The 16,681-nt window shown below is 40.2% G+C and overlaps 1 protein-coding gene across 21 annotated transcripts in view; it reads left to right on the forward strand.

Moving 5' to 3' along the window:
* The window catches only part of Kalrn (kalirin RhoGEF kinase), a 636,773-nt gene that overhangs the window by 280,709 nt on the left and 339,383 nt on the right, over nucleotides 1-16,681 (forward strand). For all 21 annotated transcript variants that reach the window (XM_058583507.1, XM_058583505.1, XM_058583504.1 and 18 more), the window contains exon 10: nucleotides 9,451-9,573. In XM_058583507.1, the coding sequence (XP_058439490.1) occupies nucleotides 9,451-9,573 (123 nt within the window). The remainder of the gene's footprint in view (nucleotides 1-9,450; nucleotides 9,574-16,681) is intronic.

The following is a 16,681-nucleotide window of genomic DNA, read 5'->3' on the forward strand; positions in this document are numbered from 1 at the left end:
AATGCTATTCTGACTAGAGTGAGATGAAATGAAAATTAATTTTGAAGTCCGTAGTTCCTCTACTGCAAATGGATAGGGCAGTACAAATCTTATCTGCTTCGATCAATTTTTCTGGAGCCTCATGTGAAAACTTAGAACTTTTCTTATGTCAATTCTTGCTTGCCAAAGAGTGTCTGAAAGGGATTTGAGAGTAATTTTAAAAAAACAAAAACTCCAAATAGTCTTTCACCAGCTGTAGTGACTATAGCTCCTTAATCATTCTAAACTAAGTTGGTCATTGTGCAATCCAACTGACAGCTTTGGATAATACACAATGAGCACTGTGGGTTGCTCTTAGAATGATTAGTGGTTAAGAAAAAAAAAGTGACCAGAATAATAATGGGTGCAGAAACTTTCTCTTCCCATAAGAAGGAAGAATGAAAATATCTAAGAAACCAAGGCTCAGGGCCATCTTCTGTACCCAATCAGATCAGAGAATGCACACATGGGGGAACCATCTTCAAAGTTTGAAACATACTGGTTAATTGGATTCAAACATCAGAGGGAAGACTGGTTCCAGGCCTGAGATTCCGTTACCTAGATTAAATGTGTCTATAAAATTCATGTTGTTCAAAGCTCAGGATTCCTCATGTGTGTAAATAAATGTGATCGAACATCTAATCCCATCACTTGGTTTTTCTTATTTTATACATATGAGGCAGATAGCAGTCCCCCCTGCCTTTTTTTTAAAAAATACTGGGGGTTGAACCCAGCAACTATGTACCACTGTGCTACAACTCCAGTCTTTTTTATTTTTTATTTTGAAACAGAGTTTTGCTAAGTTGCTGAGAGTCTAAGTTACTGAAGCTGGCCTTGTCCTTACAGTCCTGCCTGAGCCTCCCAAATTGCTGGGATTACAGGTGTGTGCCACTGTGCACTGCTGGTTCCCATTTTTCTGATGAAGAAATTGAGGTTTAGGAAAGATTAAATAAACTTCCAGGGTCATACAGCTAGTGGCAGGTCAGGGAGTCAAACCCAAGTCCACCTAACATCAAAGTCCATGCTCGTTAGCCTCCCTGCTTTCAGGAACTGTGCTGGGTGATGGGAAAAGAGAAAAACACCCTGACCTTGAGAGATTTATAATTTTATGCTGGAATATCACTGATCAAAGGGCCCTGATAGATTAATTGGTCCCAAAGGATGAGATTTGCACAACAACCTACAGTTACTGACAGCCTGAGATTAATCCTCAGACTACCTGAGCTATAAGACAGTCAGACTCCAATACTCCTTTCCAGATGTCCCATCATTTAAAAATTACAGCTGTTTATCTGTAGCACAAATTACCCTAAAACAGTTACTACCCATTCTCATTTATTTTTCAGTTACAATCACATTAACTCAGCCTTGCTGATGCTGATCTTTGTGGCCTATATCTTGAAGGATATTCATTTGCTGTAGTAGTAATCAGAAACTTTAAAGTTTTCAGCTTCATTTTGTGGTGGTTGTTGTTTTTCTAATTAGTTATACACGATGGCAGAATTCATTTCGATTCATTGTACACAAACGGAGCACAACTTTTCATTTCTCTGGTTGTACACCATGTAGAGTCACACCGTCCGTGCAATCATCCATGTACTTAAGATAATGATGTCCAACTTATTCTGCCATCTTTCAGCTTAGTTTTTTGATGGCAATCCTCTGATCATTTGGACAATTTCAAGTAGATAATAGATGCTTTTTTGTGGCAGAGTAAAAGCCCAGAAAGAGGGCAGGGAGGAGGCTTAGAGGAATCTGGGAGGGAGGAAAAGATGGAAGGTCCTGCTCCACAGGGTTGCTTTCTGGTTGGAGTGAGGTAGATGTCGCCCCTTTCCCTTTGGTGTCACCATCTTCGGGCCATCTTCTATCCCTCTTCCCTAGGAGGAGGTAGAACTGAGAGCTCTGGGCTCCACTCCTCTCTGTGTGCTCCCAGCCTTTGCAGGCTAGGGAGTGAGCTAGAGGCTCCTCACTGGCCTGCTCAGACCCTTCCTGTCTGAGGACTTCATGGACTACTAGCCCCTCTTCTCCTGATTACTCCATAGCGCACCCTGCTGGCTGTGCCTTTGCCCTACTTCATGCCTGCTTCATGCCCCTTTCCTACCCCAGCCTTCTTCCTTGGTATTCACGTTGGTATTTACTTTGTTTTTCTTAATGCAAACACTATCCTGACAGAAAGTGGTTTTTCTATGGTGAGCATCTACCAAGAAGGGACCTGAGCACCTCCTTCCAGCAGGTATGGGAGGCTGGTGAGGCCTGGGACGCAGTGAGAGGAGGAAGTCGCCCCAGGAGTTACCGAGCCTCAGGTCTTCCTCTCCACAGTAAATTTTTAACATCCTTAATGTCCTCAGTAATTTTTTAAAATTTATTATGTTAATGCATGACTAATTGGTCACCATCCAGAATCGCCTCTTTCTGATAACCCCTGTGCTTATTGTGTCCTTGACCTCAACCTGCTAATTCTGGAAATATGAATACAAGGCTAAAGGATAAACAAAAAAAGCTATGGAAGGATTCTGAGCAGAGAAAAAAACATGATCAGGGTGAAGTCTGAGGTAATCTGGGTTGGAGTGGAGAGAGACTAGGAGCCACAGTCATAGTGTGTCATAGAATAGGCATGGATCTGAGAGCATTTATTTAAAAATAGATAAAAACTGCTGTCCATTTTGTTATAGGAAACAGGAGGTGTCAAGTGTGAATATGGATTTGTATTTCTCTAGTGTGGTCCTTGGACTTCTGGCATTAAAGTCATCTAACAGAGTGGAGGTCTTGTCAAACCCACAGATCATGAGGCCCTATGCCACACATTCTGTTTCAGAATCTGAGGGTGAGTTGCATCTATATTTTAGAGCCTCAGATGAGATTCCAAAGTTCAGAACCTCTGATAAATGTTGAAAGCCTTAGTGATGAGAGGCGTACTACACCATAGACTGGCATCAAGTCCCGAGGCTGAGGAGATTCTCTCAGGGAGATAGCGGTTACCCCAGCCTCAGCTTTGTTGGGAAAAGACAGGTGCAGGATGGCTGGGTATTTGCAGGGCCAGGGGTTGGGGGTGGCTGAGATTTAGGGTCCTCGGATTCTCAGCTGGCTTCTACCCAGCTTTGAGTCTGTCAGGAGAAAGGACTGCAACTCTCAGGGGAAGGAGAGTCTATATACCTGCTAATGAGTTTTAGCTCAGTTTTCTCAGAAAAGTGATGGCTTTTCCTGCCATAGTAAGACATTTATTTTGATCATACTTGTTCCAAAGAGGGAACAGAAAATGACTTACTGATAATTGGACATTCCAAGTGGCACTAGCATGTGCTCGACTCAAAGCCCGACTGGAAGTTGGGTGGCACTTACTGTTCCCTCTGGAACTAACGCTCAGTGTGCTGTGCAAGGAGACAGAAATAATGAATTGAGGGACTCTCCTGGGTGCTCTTACACATCGTGTGTACTTGAGCCTTTAACAACAAAATGTGTTACAGATGCCTGATGGCACATAAACACTCCTTCATTGGCCTCAGAATGTTGGCTTTCCAAACTAGTGGGGTGGGGACTTGGGCCATCAGGAAATAGGAGTGGAAAGGGAGGAGTTTTTTCATGTACATAAAGCATCAAATTCCTTGTTTTTCTTACTGTGGATCAAATTATGACAAATTTAATAGCATATTTTGAATAAGATGCTTTATCAGAGAAAGCCAAATGAGAGAATGAGAGGATTAGGATTCTGATTCCACATTTGTTCACAAAATGTCTTCATTTCCTTTCATGGTTTTTGCCCTTTATTACACAGGAATCTCCAAAATCAGATTTAAAATATATAGTTATCAATGAACCTTTTTAAATTTTTTTGTTTATATACAATGCTAAGAATCAAACCCAGTGCCTCACACATGCTAGGCAAGTGCTCTACGACTGAGCCACAACCCTAGCCTGCTCAAAATGAGATTTTTAAGTTTGCTTACTTATCCAGCAACACTGTTTGAGAACACAACAGTGAACTAAACAAAAGCCTCTCTACCCATATAGAATCTTACACTTGGAGGTAGAAGTTAAACAACACCCAAACCAAACAAATATGCACTTGCCCGTCATCTCATGATAGCCAGTGATGTGTGAGTGGGGAACCAAATGAATACACAATGGGGATGGGTTTAAAAAGAGGGTCCAGGCCCATGGAGCAGGACCTACAAATCCCTCAAGACCAGAATGGTCTCCCATTAATTCAGTCACATTCATGGCCACTGTTCGGAGATGATCAATAATTCTCTTTTAAAAGATTTTTTTCCCTTCTCCTTGGCAACTAGAAAGGACTGTCTCCTGCCCTGAAAAATATTCCAACTTGATTGTATGCTGGTTGAAATAAACATAATTAGATGAGAAAGAAAGGGGGTGATTAAGAAATCATGGATAATGGTTTTTAGATTGGTTCCCAAATTTGGTTCAAGATGTGAGTGTCTTTCTTAGAAAAGGCTTTCTGGGAAAGGACCAGTTTCTAGTTGGGGCAAGAGAAAAGAAGTAGAGCTTTACAGGTTGCCTGCTGTAATGTTGAGTCTTGGTTGACCTGTGCTATTATTCCCAGTTACTGGGCAAAATTAGTCATCTTCAGAATGGGGCAGCATAACTTTGCCCAAGAGGAGTAGAGCAGGAGTCTCAGTCACACAGGCATATGACAATTTATAGTCATGAACATTCATTGTTTATCTCCCAAGTATGAGGTACAGGCAGGATGCTGCATAGTGGGTGATGGGAAGATTCAGTATGAAAATTCCACCCCCTTTTGTTCCTCTGGAACTCCCTGCCAAGTGGGGAAGTGAGGGCCAGAGGGTGTGGAGGTGCACGAAGACACAGCTTTGAAGTAAGGGGTGCTGAGATAGAGTTGCAATGGAAATGGGAAGCAGGCTAATGTTCAGCCCAAAAACATATGCCAGAGGGATCCACCTGAGTTCAGTTCAGCTGAACATGTACGAAGCAACAACTCTTGTACAGTGCTATGCCATGTCCTGGGATTATAAGGAGGTTGGAGTTCAGCAGGAGAAGACAGGCCTGTGGGCCATAATTGTTTGAACAGAATTAAAATAAAGCAACAGCCACCCAGCCTGGATGGTTACCAAAGAATAGAGGATTTCCACAGACAGGGATTCCGAGAAGGAGCTTCAAAGGTGACTAGGAGGCAGGCTGGGGAGTGGGTATAGGGAGAAAAGGGATATAGACATTCAAGGGAAGGGGACAGTGAGATGAGAACCAGCCTCTAAGGTGCTGAGGGGTGAGGCAGGAGCTCCCTGGAGATGGGGTGGAGAGTGAGTGGACTTCAGTGTCAGGTTAATGGGCTGCTCAAAAACTATGCCACAGTGAAAAGCCCCTTTAATAATGTATAGATTGATTCCACTTAAGTTTGGGGTTGTGTTTTTAAAATGGATTTTTTATTAGTAGTATCCAGCTAGATTAACAATATGTAATTTATTTTAAGCCTTAACATGTAAATTACTTCTTTAAAATTGAAGGCACAGTTTGCCAGAATCAGATGGACAACTGTCATTGGAAGCCACTTCCCACTCAAGTTCAGGGGCACAGCTGTCATTTATGAAAACGAGAGCATAAGTATGGAAGGAGAAAAAAGTCTTAGGAAAAATCTGTCATGCTGTTCTACTTCTTGTTACTCATTTGCTTCTGCTCCAGTGACTAGCTTTGTCTTCTACCCAGCTATTCAAGCCCTGACCTTGGGGTCAGCCTTGCTATTGGCCTCTCCAGCATCACCACACTAAATTATCAAATCCTGGCATTCTTTCCCCAAACCTGTCTCCCCATAGTCACTGACTTTGGCCTTGTCTGAGCTACCATCAACTCTTACCAGAATTTCTGTGGTCACCTCCTGTTTTCCTGTGTCTACTCTTGCTTCCCCCCAATTGATATTCCATAAAACTTGCTAACTTAGAACAAGATTTTTTAAATGCAGATCAAGTTATACCTCTCTTTTTGCAACTTTTGGTGGTTCTCAGAATGAACACTTAAATCTCCTATTCAGCACAACAGGACTTTCTACAGCCAGGTTTCATCTTCTCTGGGTGCTTTTCTAACTTATTCCCTATCCAAGCCATGTTGGACTTTTTAATGTCTAACTTAGTTTAAGTCCCACTCTCAGATCTCAACCAAACCTTACTTCTTCAGAGAGGTGTTTCTTGACCACCCCAGCTAGGATCCAATTGTTGGCATTTTACACCTTTGCAATTAATGAGGAGTTGTGTGATTTAGTGACCAGTACTTATTACCTCCATAGCCTGAGTTACTGGAGGCTAGACCATGCCTGCCTATATACTATAGCACCCACTATTTCTTATCTGTTCAAAGTCATTGACAGATATGAATAACTATCATTCTGTACCAACATGACTATTACTGGTCATTGAGTATCTTAAATATAATCTTATATTTAAGAGAAACGAGGAGTACCTAGATGGATGATCATACTGCAGTAACAACTAGATTTTGGCTATAAAGTCAATTTATTCTTCATCCAGTGGTGCTCAGATTCTGGGGCTTGGCTTGCATTAACTAGACTCACCAAAACTGATAGATATCTAGAATTCTAATGCTGCAAATTAATTTTTGGTGTGTAATATAATTGTCAGGTATGCTAGTTTCTGCTCAGAGTCACATTCCTCTGCTGTGCAGAATCTACCTACAAAGGTGGGCTGTGTTTCCAGGGTTGGAGAACATGAAACCAGAGTCAAGAGAGTTTATGGTCTGAATGTGCGCATTGAGCATTGAGAGCTCTAAATGATTTGGCTGGAAACAAAACATTCAAAAACCAGTATTTTTAAAAAGACCTCAAATAATATGCTTATCCATCCTTGGGTGCTTTCTCTGTCTTTATGTATTACTAAAGTAATTTTGTTCACTTCCTAAATCATTTGCTTTTTTATTTGTTAGGCTGGTTTTCAAGCAGCCCCTGAATCTTTATCCAGGTTGCATATATTTTCCCCACAGCTTCAGTTCTACCAGCAGAAGTTGCACTAAGAGGTGACAATAAAAGATCACAGAACCAAGTTATGTTTAAATGGAGGAAAAGTCTTTCAGATATGAAATAAATAGGATTTTAAGTGGTAAAGGCATAGCTAATTAAGTAAAGTAAATGCCACTAACTAAAAATTAATTGATATTTTAAAGAAAGCAATGCCACTTAGAAAGGAAACAAATTACTTAAAAAACAAAAAGGTTTAAAAGTTGTGCACTCCAGGGAGTGTAAAAAGGAGCTGTGTATGCAAGTAGATGAAACATATGCCTCTTTAATCAGTGTTATAGAATAACCAATTTTCTTAAAACTAGAGATAAAAAATGAAATAAGATAAATTTATGAAAATATTGGGAGATAAGGTCATACTTATCTAAATTTAAAAAAAATGTGATATGAAAAATCTGTTATAAATTCCAAAAGCACTCATGAAAGGATACAAGATAACTCTTTTATATATGAAAAAATATTTCTCAAACCTCAATTCATTATCAAAAGGGACTAATAAAAGTTTAAATATGCATCAAAATTCTGTAACTTAACCTATGATACAATATCTGGGGAACTTTGTGCCTAGAAATATTTATCATTGGCCTTGTATGCCAAAGCTTTTAATTCCCTTTATGAGACAATATCATGAGATGTAATTGTGGCAGGCCTAGTAAAAATATACTCTCTTGACTTTTTTTTTTTTTTTGGTTGAAATTTCACCACAAATAATTCTAACGAAATGTAGGTTTTTCTAAGAAACACTCAAGATTTCCTTTCCATTCTGCTTACAGTGTGTGCAAAAGGTGAAATACCAGCATTATCATAATTACTTTTTACAGATGGGCATCCAATATATTATTTTAAAAAATACATTGCCAGAATGTTATATAAAGTATTTACAATATTCATACCTAATGTTTAGATAAACAACCATTTTGGATAATAGTGGATAATTATCTGACCTTTCATCTTTGTTACATGAATGCTTGCCTAAACCTCATTTTTTACATTTACATAGATCTGTCTCTGAACTGCAGTATGTTGGTATGGACTTTGGGATGATGTCACTAAAGACTTTGAAGACCTCTGTACTTTGCACATTTCAGACATTGATTAACCTAAATGCCAGAGTAAGCAAAGTCAAAGGCTGGATTCTGTAGAGCCTGAACTCCCATACCTGTAGGCCATGGAACAATTTGGTCCACCTCTGCTTGCCACAGGGCAGTCTGTGTAAGAAACAGGAATCAATGGAAGCATCCTTTTTAACAGACACAGTTCATCTAAATCACTTCCCAAAAAGTCCTTCTAAACTCTGAGAAGTCCATTACATCATTAATCAAATGTTTAGTTAATGGCCAGTGGGAGCAGAATGGGCTCGGTTGAGTGTTGGCAGAATCCTGGCAGGTGTGTCTATACTATAATTCTGATTTACTGAGTGCCCAGCTCTTCAGAGACCAGAAATGAACTTCTTTCCTTCCCCCTGGGATATACATATTTTTTGTGAAGCCATCTGTGAGAATACAAAGAGAGTGTAAAGACCTTTGTCCCTGCTGCATTTCAAGGCTTTACTCAGGGGTTTCCAAGCCCTCTCCCAAGTGCCCCTCGGAAACATATTTTCTCACTTTCTCATTATCCCCTCACTTGTGCTTTTACTGCCCCAGCCACGTCTGCTCCAATTTTTATATACATTAAGACTAGTATCCTTGGGCCAAATCACTAGACTTATAAATTTTTTATTTGTTATGTTTAGATATACATGATAGTAGAGTGTATTTTGATATATTATACATACAGGAATATCACTTCCCATTCTTATGGTTGGACATGATGTCGAGTTTCACTGGTCATGTATTCATATATGAACATAGGAAAGTTATGTCCTATTAATTCTACTGTCTTTCCCATTCCCATCTCCCCTCCTTTCCCTTCATTCCCCTGTGCCTGATCCAATGAATTTATATTCTTTGCTCCCCCTCCCTTATTATATGTTTGCATCCACATATCAGAGAGAACATTTGGCCTTTGATTCTTTGGGATTGGCTTATTTTACTTGGCATGATAGTCTCCAGTTCCATCTATTTATTGGCAAATGCCATAATTTCATTCTTCTTTATGGCTGATTAATATTCCATTGTGTGTATGTACCACATTTTCCTTATCCGTTCATCCGTTGTGGAGCATCTCGGTTCCATAGCTTGGCTATTGAAATCACTAGATTTTTAAGCCTGGAAGAACATGGCGTCTCCAATACTTACTATAAGAATCATAGGACATTATATTGCCAGTGACTGCTGAAATCCCTTGTGTTCATAGTGAGCTAAACATTTCCACCAGACTGCTCTTGCTGAAGCTGAGGGATAGGGAGTAGGTAGGACTGAAGTAGTTGCACGTATTGTAATATTTATTTCCTTTTTCTGGGAATCATTGTTTCTGTTTTCTTCTCTGGCCAGGTGTTGGACTGGATTGAAAACCATGGTGAGGCCTTTCTCAGCAAACACACTGGGGTTGGGAAGTCCCTCCATCGAGCTCGAGCCCTGCAGAAGAGACACGATGACTTTGAAGAAGTGGCTCAGGTGAGATGTTTGTGTGTGTGATGAGAGCATGTTGGTTTGATAGCCTGTGGCTACTAATCCTGATGCAATGAGGCCTTTGTGTTCTCCTAGCTCACTAGGTTAGTGGTAAAGAGACCCCCAAGTTTATGGTCTTCAAAGACAATTTTCCTGCCAGCATCATCTAAAAATGCCTTGTCTACAAGATGGTGTTGGCAGGCAGGTAACATTATTAGAACCATCATCAATCCAGGGCTACTGCTGTTAACCGTCACTGCCAGTGAGTCTGAGCTAAAAGTCACCCTGGCTCTGCTTGCAAAGATGTGTACCTTCCAGGACTCTTGAGGAAGAATTGCTGGCCACTGGGCAGAATATACCCAGACATTATGCCTTGGGATCACTTCACAAAATTTAGTCTGTAATTCATATAGCATTCAGTCTTTTATCTGAGCTGTGCAGGTGACCCCAAAAGAGCAGTTTTCTAACTTGTGCAAAGATATGGTATAAGAGGACCCAATCATTTGTCTAATGCTAGAATAACAAAACAGGTTTTCTTTTCAGAGTCTCCACCTCAAATATTTTATTGTAGATGTAAAGAATGCCTTTATTTTATTTATTTTTACGTGGTGCTAAGGATGGAATCCAGTGTCTCACACTTGCTAGGCAAGTGCTCTGCCACTGAGCTATAGCCCCAGGCCTATCTTCACTCTTTATTTCTCTGTTGGGGGATTTCTAAATGGATCCTGAAAAATTTTCGTCTTCAAGATGAAATATGCTGTCTGCTTGTTTTGTCAGGAGGGGTTAATTGTAGTAGAAAATAAAACTCTTAAGTGTTGGGATAGCGAGGGCAGCTGTATGGGATTGAGGAGTGGGTGCTGCTGAAGCTAGGAGGTGACAAAGCTGTGTTTTGCCACATCATGGCTTTATCCAGGACTGGCTGTGATCCCACCAGGGGGTAGCCCTCAGTGTGGGTGCCACTCTTTGTTGTGCAAAGTCCCAGCCCTTATCCAGGGAGGTTGCCAGTCCCAGACAGACATAGGCTGTGGGCTCAGAAAGAGAGGACCTAAGAAGAAGCAAAGGAGAACAGAGAAGCTGTGAAGATTTACTGCAACTCCAGGGGAGCTACAAGAATATGCTAAAAAGAGAGAGGCCCTACAGGAGCCTCTCTCTGCAATGACCTGAACTCGGGGGATGTGGGTGTTTTCCCACCTGGGGGGATAGGCCCCATATGGAATCCTGTGCATTGTTGGTGGGAATGTAAAATAGTGCATTTCCTGGAGAAAACAATATAAAGGTTCCTCAAAAATTAAAAGTAGAATTACCATAAGACCATCAATTCCACTTGGTATATTCCCAAAAGAAATTAAATCAGGGGCTCAAAAAGATATTTATACATCCATGTTCACAGCTGCATTTTTAAAATTTGTTCTAATTAGTTATACATGACAGTAAAATATGTTTTGACACATCGTACATAAATGGAGTATAACTTCTCATTCTTCTGGTTTTATATGATGTGGAATTATACTGGTTATGGAGTCATATATGCACATAGGGTAATAATGTCCAATTAATTCTATTATCCTTCCTACCCCCTTTCCCCCTCCCCTCCTTTTACTCCCCTCTACCTAATCCAAAGTACCTCTATTCTTCCCTAGCCTCCCATCCCTTATTGTGAATTAGCATCCACATATCAGAAAAAACATTTTGACCTTTGATTTTTTGGGGATTGACTTATTTTGCTTAGCATGATATTCTCTAGTTCCACCCATTCACCTATAAATGCCATAATTTCATTCTTCTTTAAGACTCAGTAATATTCCATTGTGAATATATACCACATTGTCTTTATCCATTCATCTGTTTAAGAGCATCTAGGTTGGTTCCATAGTTTGGCTATTGTGAATTGAGCTTCATAGCAGCATTTTACATAATAGCCAAAAGGTGGAAGCAATGCAAATGTCCAATGGTAGTTGTGGGTAAATAAAATGTGGCATATCCACACAACATAGTATCATTCAGCCTTAAAATGTAAGGAAATTCTGATACACAGTGTAGTGTGGATGAACTTTGAGGACATTATGCTAAATGAAATAATCCAGTCACAAAAGGACAGATGTTGTATGATTCCACTTATATCTCAGGTTCCTATCTGCTGAGAGTAGGGCTTATGGTACTAGGAATAGTTTGTTGGAGTAGAATTATCCCAGAGCTTGGGTGCTCCTGCCTCTGGGCTGCCTTGTGGTTTAGCCTTTTCTTAAGAAGGATAACCCCAAGCCACCGGTACTCCTGACCTAGTAAAGCCCTCCCAGTTCTCTTGGCAATGCCAGTCTTGGGAAAAGAACTGTGAGGGGCCTGCCATTTCTGTGTGTTGTTAAAACCAAGCAAGTCTGTGGCCACTCCAGTTTCCTTTTTCCTGACTCCTCCTCCACCTTCTCATTGACGTTTGATATTCCTTTCATAAGGACCAATACCTTTCATTTTGTAGCAAAGATACATTAACTTAAATTCACACTAAAGAAATAAAGAAACAACGGACACATTTTTGAGAGGTACAGTTTCATCACACCAACCCTGAATGATAGTTCCAGCTTGTTTTACAGAAGACAACCCTGAGGCTCAGAAAGTTCTTCAATGTGGCCCCATCATTCAGCTTGTCCGTGGCTCTGCTGGGATTATCCGGGTCTGTTGGACTCCAGAATCATCTTCTTACCCTTATGATATGCTGTCCTATTTTATTGAGGTGTAGGAACTGGGTATAAAATTTATTTCTGAAGGCTCTGTTTGCATGTGGGATGTGCAGGACAAAGAGCAAGAATGGCAAGAGCGGGGCTGCTGCTGTACCATCCTGTTTGATGTTCATTACAACCATTCTGTTTATCCTGCTAACAAGTAGTCCATGGATATCATCCCCACCTCCCCGCCTCTGGGTCCAGAATGCTTTTTGAGGGAGAAAAGAGTTTTAACTTCCAAGAATCCCATGCTTTTAGGAGGATTGTGTCTTCTGGAATGGAAGACAGTGCGGACTGAAAAGGGAGAATGGAAGTGGAAGTACTGAGGTCATTGCATTGCCCTGTGAATGGGCTAGCAGACGTAGAGCCTGTGATCCAGAAACTTATCAACCCTGTTTTGTTCTTTAATTTTCACTCTGGGGAGAGTGATCAGGAATTGTTGGTCTACATGAGGAATCCAGCTCAGACCCCATTGATGGCAGTTTGGTGTCGGTAGCAATCTGGCTGACACCTACTTGGTTCTGTGTGACCTGATTACCATGTAGTGGGAATGGGACTGATTTGGAAGGAAAGGGCTCTTTTTTTCTTACTTGCTTCACATGCTCTCAGTTAGGTGAGGGTCATGGGATCAGTGGTGGAGGACCATGATAAAAAGCCAGAGTATGGAAACTCTTGTTTCTTCTTTAAGATTGCTGTTCCTGGGATGTGGCAAGGAAGGACACTGCACATGGGGAATAGGGGGCTGGAGGCTTGCTGTGAGCATGACTCTAGACAGTTGCAATTCTATCATCCTGAGGCTGATATTTAGAGGAGGTTCTAAGTACCCATTCTTAGTATTCAGGTTCAAATAAATGTCTTAAATCAGAGCAAGAAGAGAGCCACTACATCTGCTAGAGCTCCTACAAGTTTCCCCTTCTGCAGGGAAATCAAGCCACCAAGCGGAGGAAATCGTTGTCCTAGAGAAGAGATTGAGGGGCCATAAAGACCCTGGACAAATGCATCTCCACTCTAAGATAATGGGGCTACCTGTGATTGGCCACTCTGAGGTGAAGACGTTTAAGGTAGCTATTAAAACAGACATAAATGATAAACTGTGAAGAATTAACACAGAAATCCATTATCCATCATTCATCTCTACCTTAAAATGTTACTAGCTTTCAAATACATTTTAAACATATTCTTCAAATGGTTTGAAGATGAAGTATTCAGGAGTCCTCAGTTTGTCCTGCAGGTGGCACTCTTTGAATAGGCTTCACAGGCTGCCTGTCATGGAAAAGGCGCCACAGTCCTGACAGCCTTGCTGGGGAGGCAACCAAGGTGCAGGTGCTACACATTCTGGGATGGGGATGCACCAGGGGATCTGTGTGCATGGAACTTTCTTGGCTGAGTTCCTGAGGTTGTCCATGCTGACATGAGACCTGGGCATTAATGGACTCCCTTCTGGTTCTGGTAAACACTTGACTCAAGTTGCCTATAAACTCAACAATTTACTCAGGCCATAAAATAAAGTGGGTATTAAAAGGCACTAATAATTTTTTTTGCATGGCACATTAAGTGTCATTGGGAGTATAAACAAATATAAGATGGAGTTTCTGCCTAGAATAGCCTAGTTGTCAGCGGACAGATGTGTTCATGTCTGTCCAGGGGGTGGAATAGAATGTGGTACTGTTATGTTGTCCTGAGATATTTACTATTACTTGGGAGAAAAGTACTCAAATGCCTGTGGTTGAGATAGCATCTGTGCCTACCCCGTTAGTGGTCTGCTTTATGGCCTCATTATCTGAAATGTCAGACTTTCTGCAAGCTAAGTTAGTCAAAAATTAGCAAGCATTTACATTCAAATATATATTACCTAGAGCCTCAAAGCACCAAATCACATTTAAGCAGCTAAGCATGTTAACTAACATTAGCATAACATTTCTGAAAGAATAAACAATTTAGAGGAAGATTTAAGGAAAATCAAAAGCATAGGCATGATTAAGTAACTCATTCAATAATCTCTGATTAATTGTTTTGCCATATGACCTTGGATTTTTTTTCAAACTTCAATAGAGCACACTACAAATTATTCATTACATGTTTGGGTTAAAAATAAAATATGTAGAAATGGAAGGAAAGGATTTTAGTGGATCTGTCAGTGACCTTGACCACCAAAGATATTCAAGGTATAATCAGTAAACCTATGACAGTACTAAAGGGCAAATAGAGTAGGTAATGCATAGATAGGGAAAGCAAGTGCCCTCAGAGTTAGACAATAGCCTTCATCAATATCCATGTCCCACCAAGTCTCAGTGTTGGGTACTGTGGAAAATTTTTAAAAAGAGGCATGGTTTCTATCTTGAAGAAATTCTAATCTAATGAGAAACACGTATCTGATATATTTTAATCCTCAGAGTAGTTCCAAAATAAGAGATGAGAAATAACCTTCTCTCCTTTGGACTTTTTGAGGAGAAATGCTAGTGAAAGCTAGGAAAAATGATTATTTTATCTGGAGATCCAGTAAACATAGCTGCCAGGATGAGGTGCAGTGAACTTTGGAGTAAGTTCCATCTTGTCTTCTTGCTGGACATGATGACCATTTATAGCAGTTGCAAATGCAAGCAGAAAGAAAAGTTGAGAGAGCTTAAATAGATGTTTTTTCACACTCCAGCTTCTTAGCAAGAATAAAAGGTTCTTAGGCAGATGAAAAAAAAAACTGAGAAAGCCAGGAAAATGCAGAAAAGTTAATGTCATGCAGTGGGCAAGTAGAAGGATGTGAAACAGAGCATAAATGAAGGACAATCTTGCCCTTTGAATCTTGCATGACACGTCTCCCATTGGGGTGGATTCAGAACATCCCAAAGCCCTGGAACTGGGGAGAAGTTGTTGGTATGAGCTGATAGAGAAAGGTCTTGTGATCACTCTTAGGAAGAAGAAAGAAGTCCTTTGTGTGAGTGACTTCCACCAAAGGTTTAGAAGGTCACTTTTTGTAGCTCTGATGTGGAAAATTGGGAGGGAGACAATAGGGGGAGCCCACCACAAACCTCTTATCAAGCCCACAAATTGTCCCCCTCCTTTGCTGCTTCCTTCTGGAAACAAATGACACATTCAGAAGACATTGGGACTGCATTCATAATGAGTTTAAAGTTTTGGTAACAACTGAAAGATTTGAAAGCACAGGTGTTGTTTTTATCTCTCATCTCATGTGATACATGACTATGGAAAAGAAGGAGGGCTTTGAGAAGCCAATGGCTGCCTATGTAAAGGATGTTTTAAAGTTTTTTTGTAGATACTGGGGGTATAGTTCATTGGAATAACATTTACCTAGTATGTGTGAAGCCCTGGGTTAGATCCCGAGTACTGCAATGTGTGTGTGAGTGTGTAAACATGATACACATATGATGTATTTGTACACATATTTGAACATATTTAATATAAAATATACATAAATACATACACACACATATATCTTTAAAAGTTTTCTGGGCTATGTCCTACAGAGCCAGCATGATGGACTTCTGATAAGGGGTGGAAGGTATCATATACAGATTGAGAAGAGAATATCCATTAACAGAAAACTGGTTGATCTATATGGAAGGATTTAAGTGATTTTTGAAGTGGAAGGAGAAAATTATTCTATGAAAGCTCAAGCTGTCACGCACCCCAAAAGTGACATAGAAAGAAGCACTTTGTGAAGAAAATACCCTTAGATCACTTTAAATAATCAAACAGGGAAACAACAAAAATTACAGATTGCCAACCACATTTATAGCCTTTTTCTATAAACCAATAAAAGGCTTGTGTAACAAGTAGTGCACTTAGACATTTAACACAAGAAGATAAAATACATCGAACATTCCTGAGACCTTAGGTATTGAGCTCATAATTAGAAAATGGCAATAGAAGAGGATTCTTTGTTTAAAAACCCTGCTTTAGTAGAAAGGGTGAGAATATGTCAGAAATTGCAAACTTTATGAAATCTACAAACGTGTGAGTAGAAAGCAATATGGAGAAATAAAAGAGGCAAAAGGAGTGCAGAAAGCAAGTCATCATGTTATCAGAGAGGGCCATAGCTGTTCCATTAGGTGAAGGAAATAGAAAATGCTGTTCTGATGGGATTTCAATGTTGGCTTAGGGAAAACTATGGTGGTGGTGGGAGTCTTGGCATTTCCTGGCATCTCCTGAAAAATTTGTGATATTGTAAAAAATAATCAGTTAAGTTAATGAAATCAAAGGATTTCACATGGCAGAGAGTAAATCATTGTAGAAAAGCTAAAAAAATATAGGTTGTGTCTGAATTCCCAAGAACCTTGACCTTCAGATGCAAGGGGTTAGACTTTATTCTTTTTTTTTTTTTTTGGTGGTGTTGGGGTTCAAACTCAGGGATTTGTGCATGCAAGGCAAGTACTCTACCAACTGAG

Source organism: Marmota monax, unplaced genomic scaffold (assembly GCF_021218885.2).
Source record: "Marmota monax isolate L192 unplaced genomic scaffold, Marmota_monax_Labrador192_F-V1.1 WCK01_AAM20220418_F8-fsc00052, whole genome shotgun sequence".
NCBI classification, from domain to species: domain Eukaryota; kingdom Metazoa; phylum Chordata; class Mammalia; order Rodentia; family Sciuridae; genus Marmota; species Marmota monax.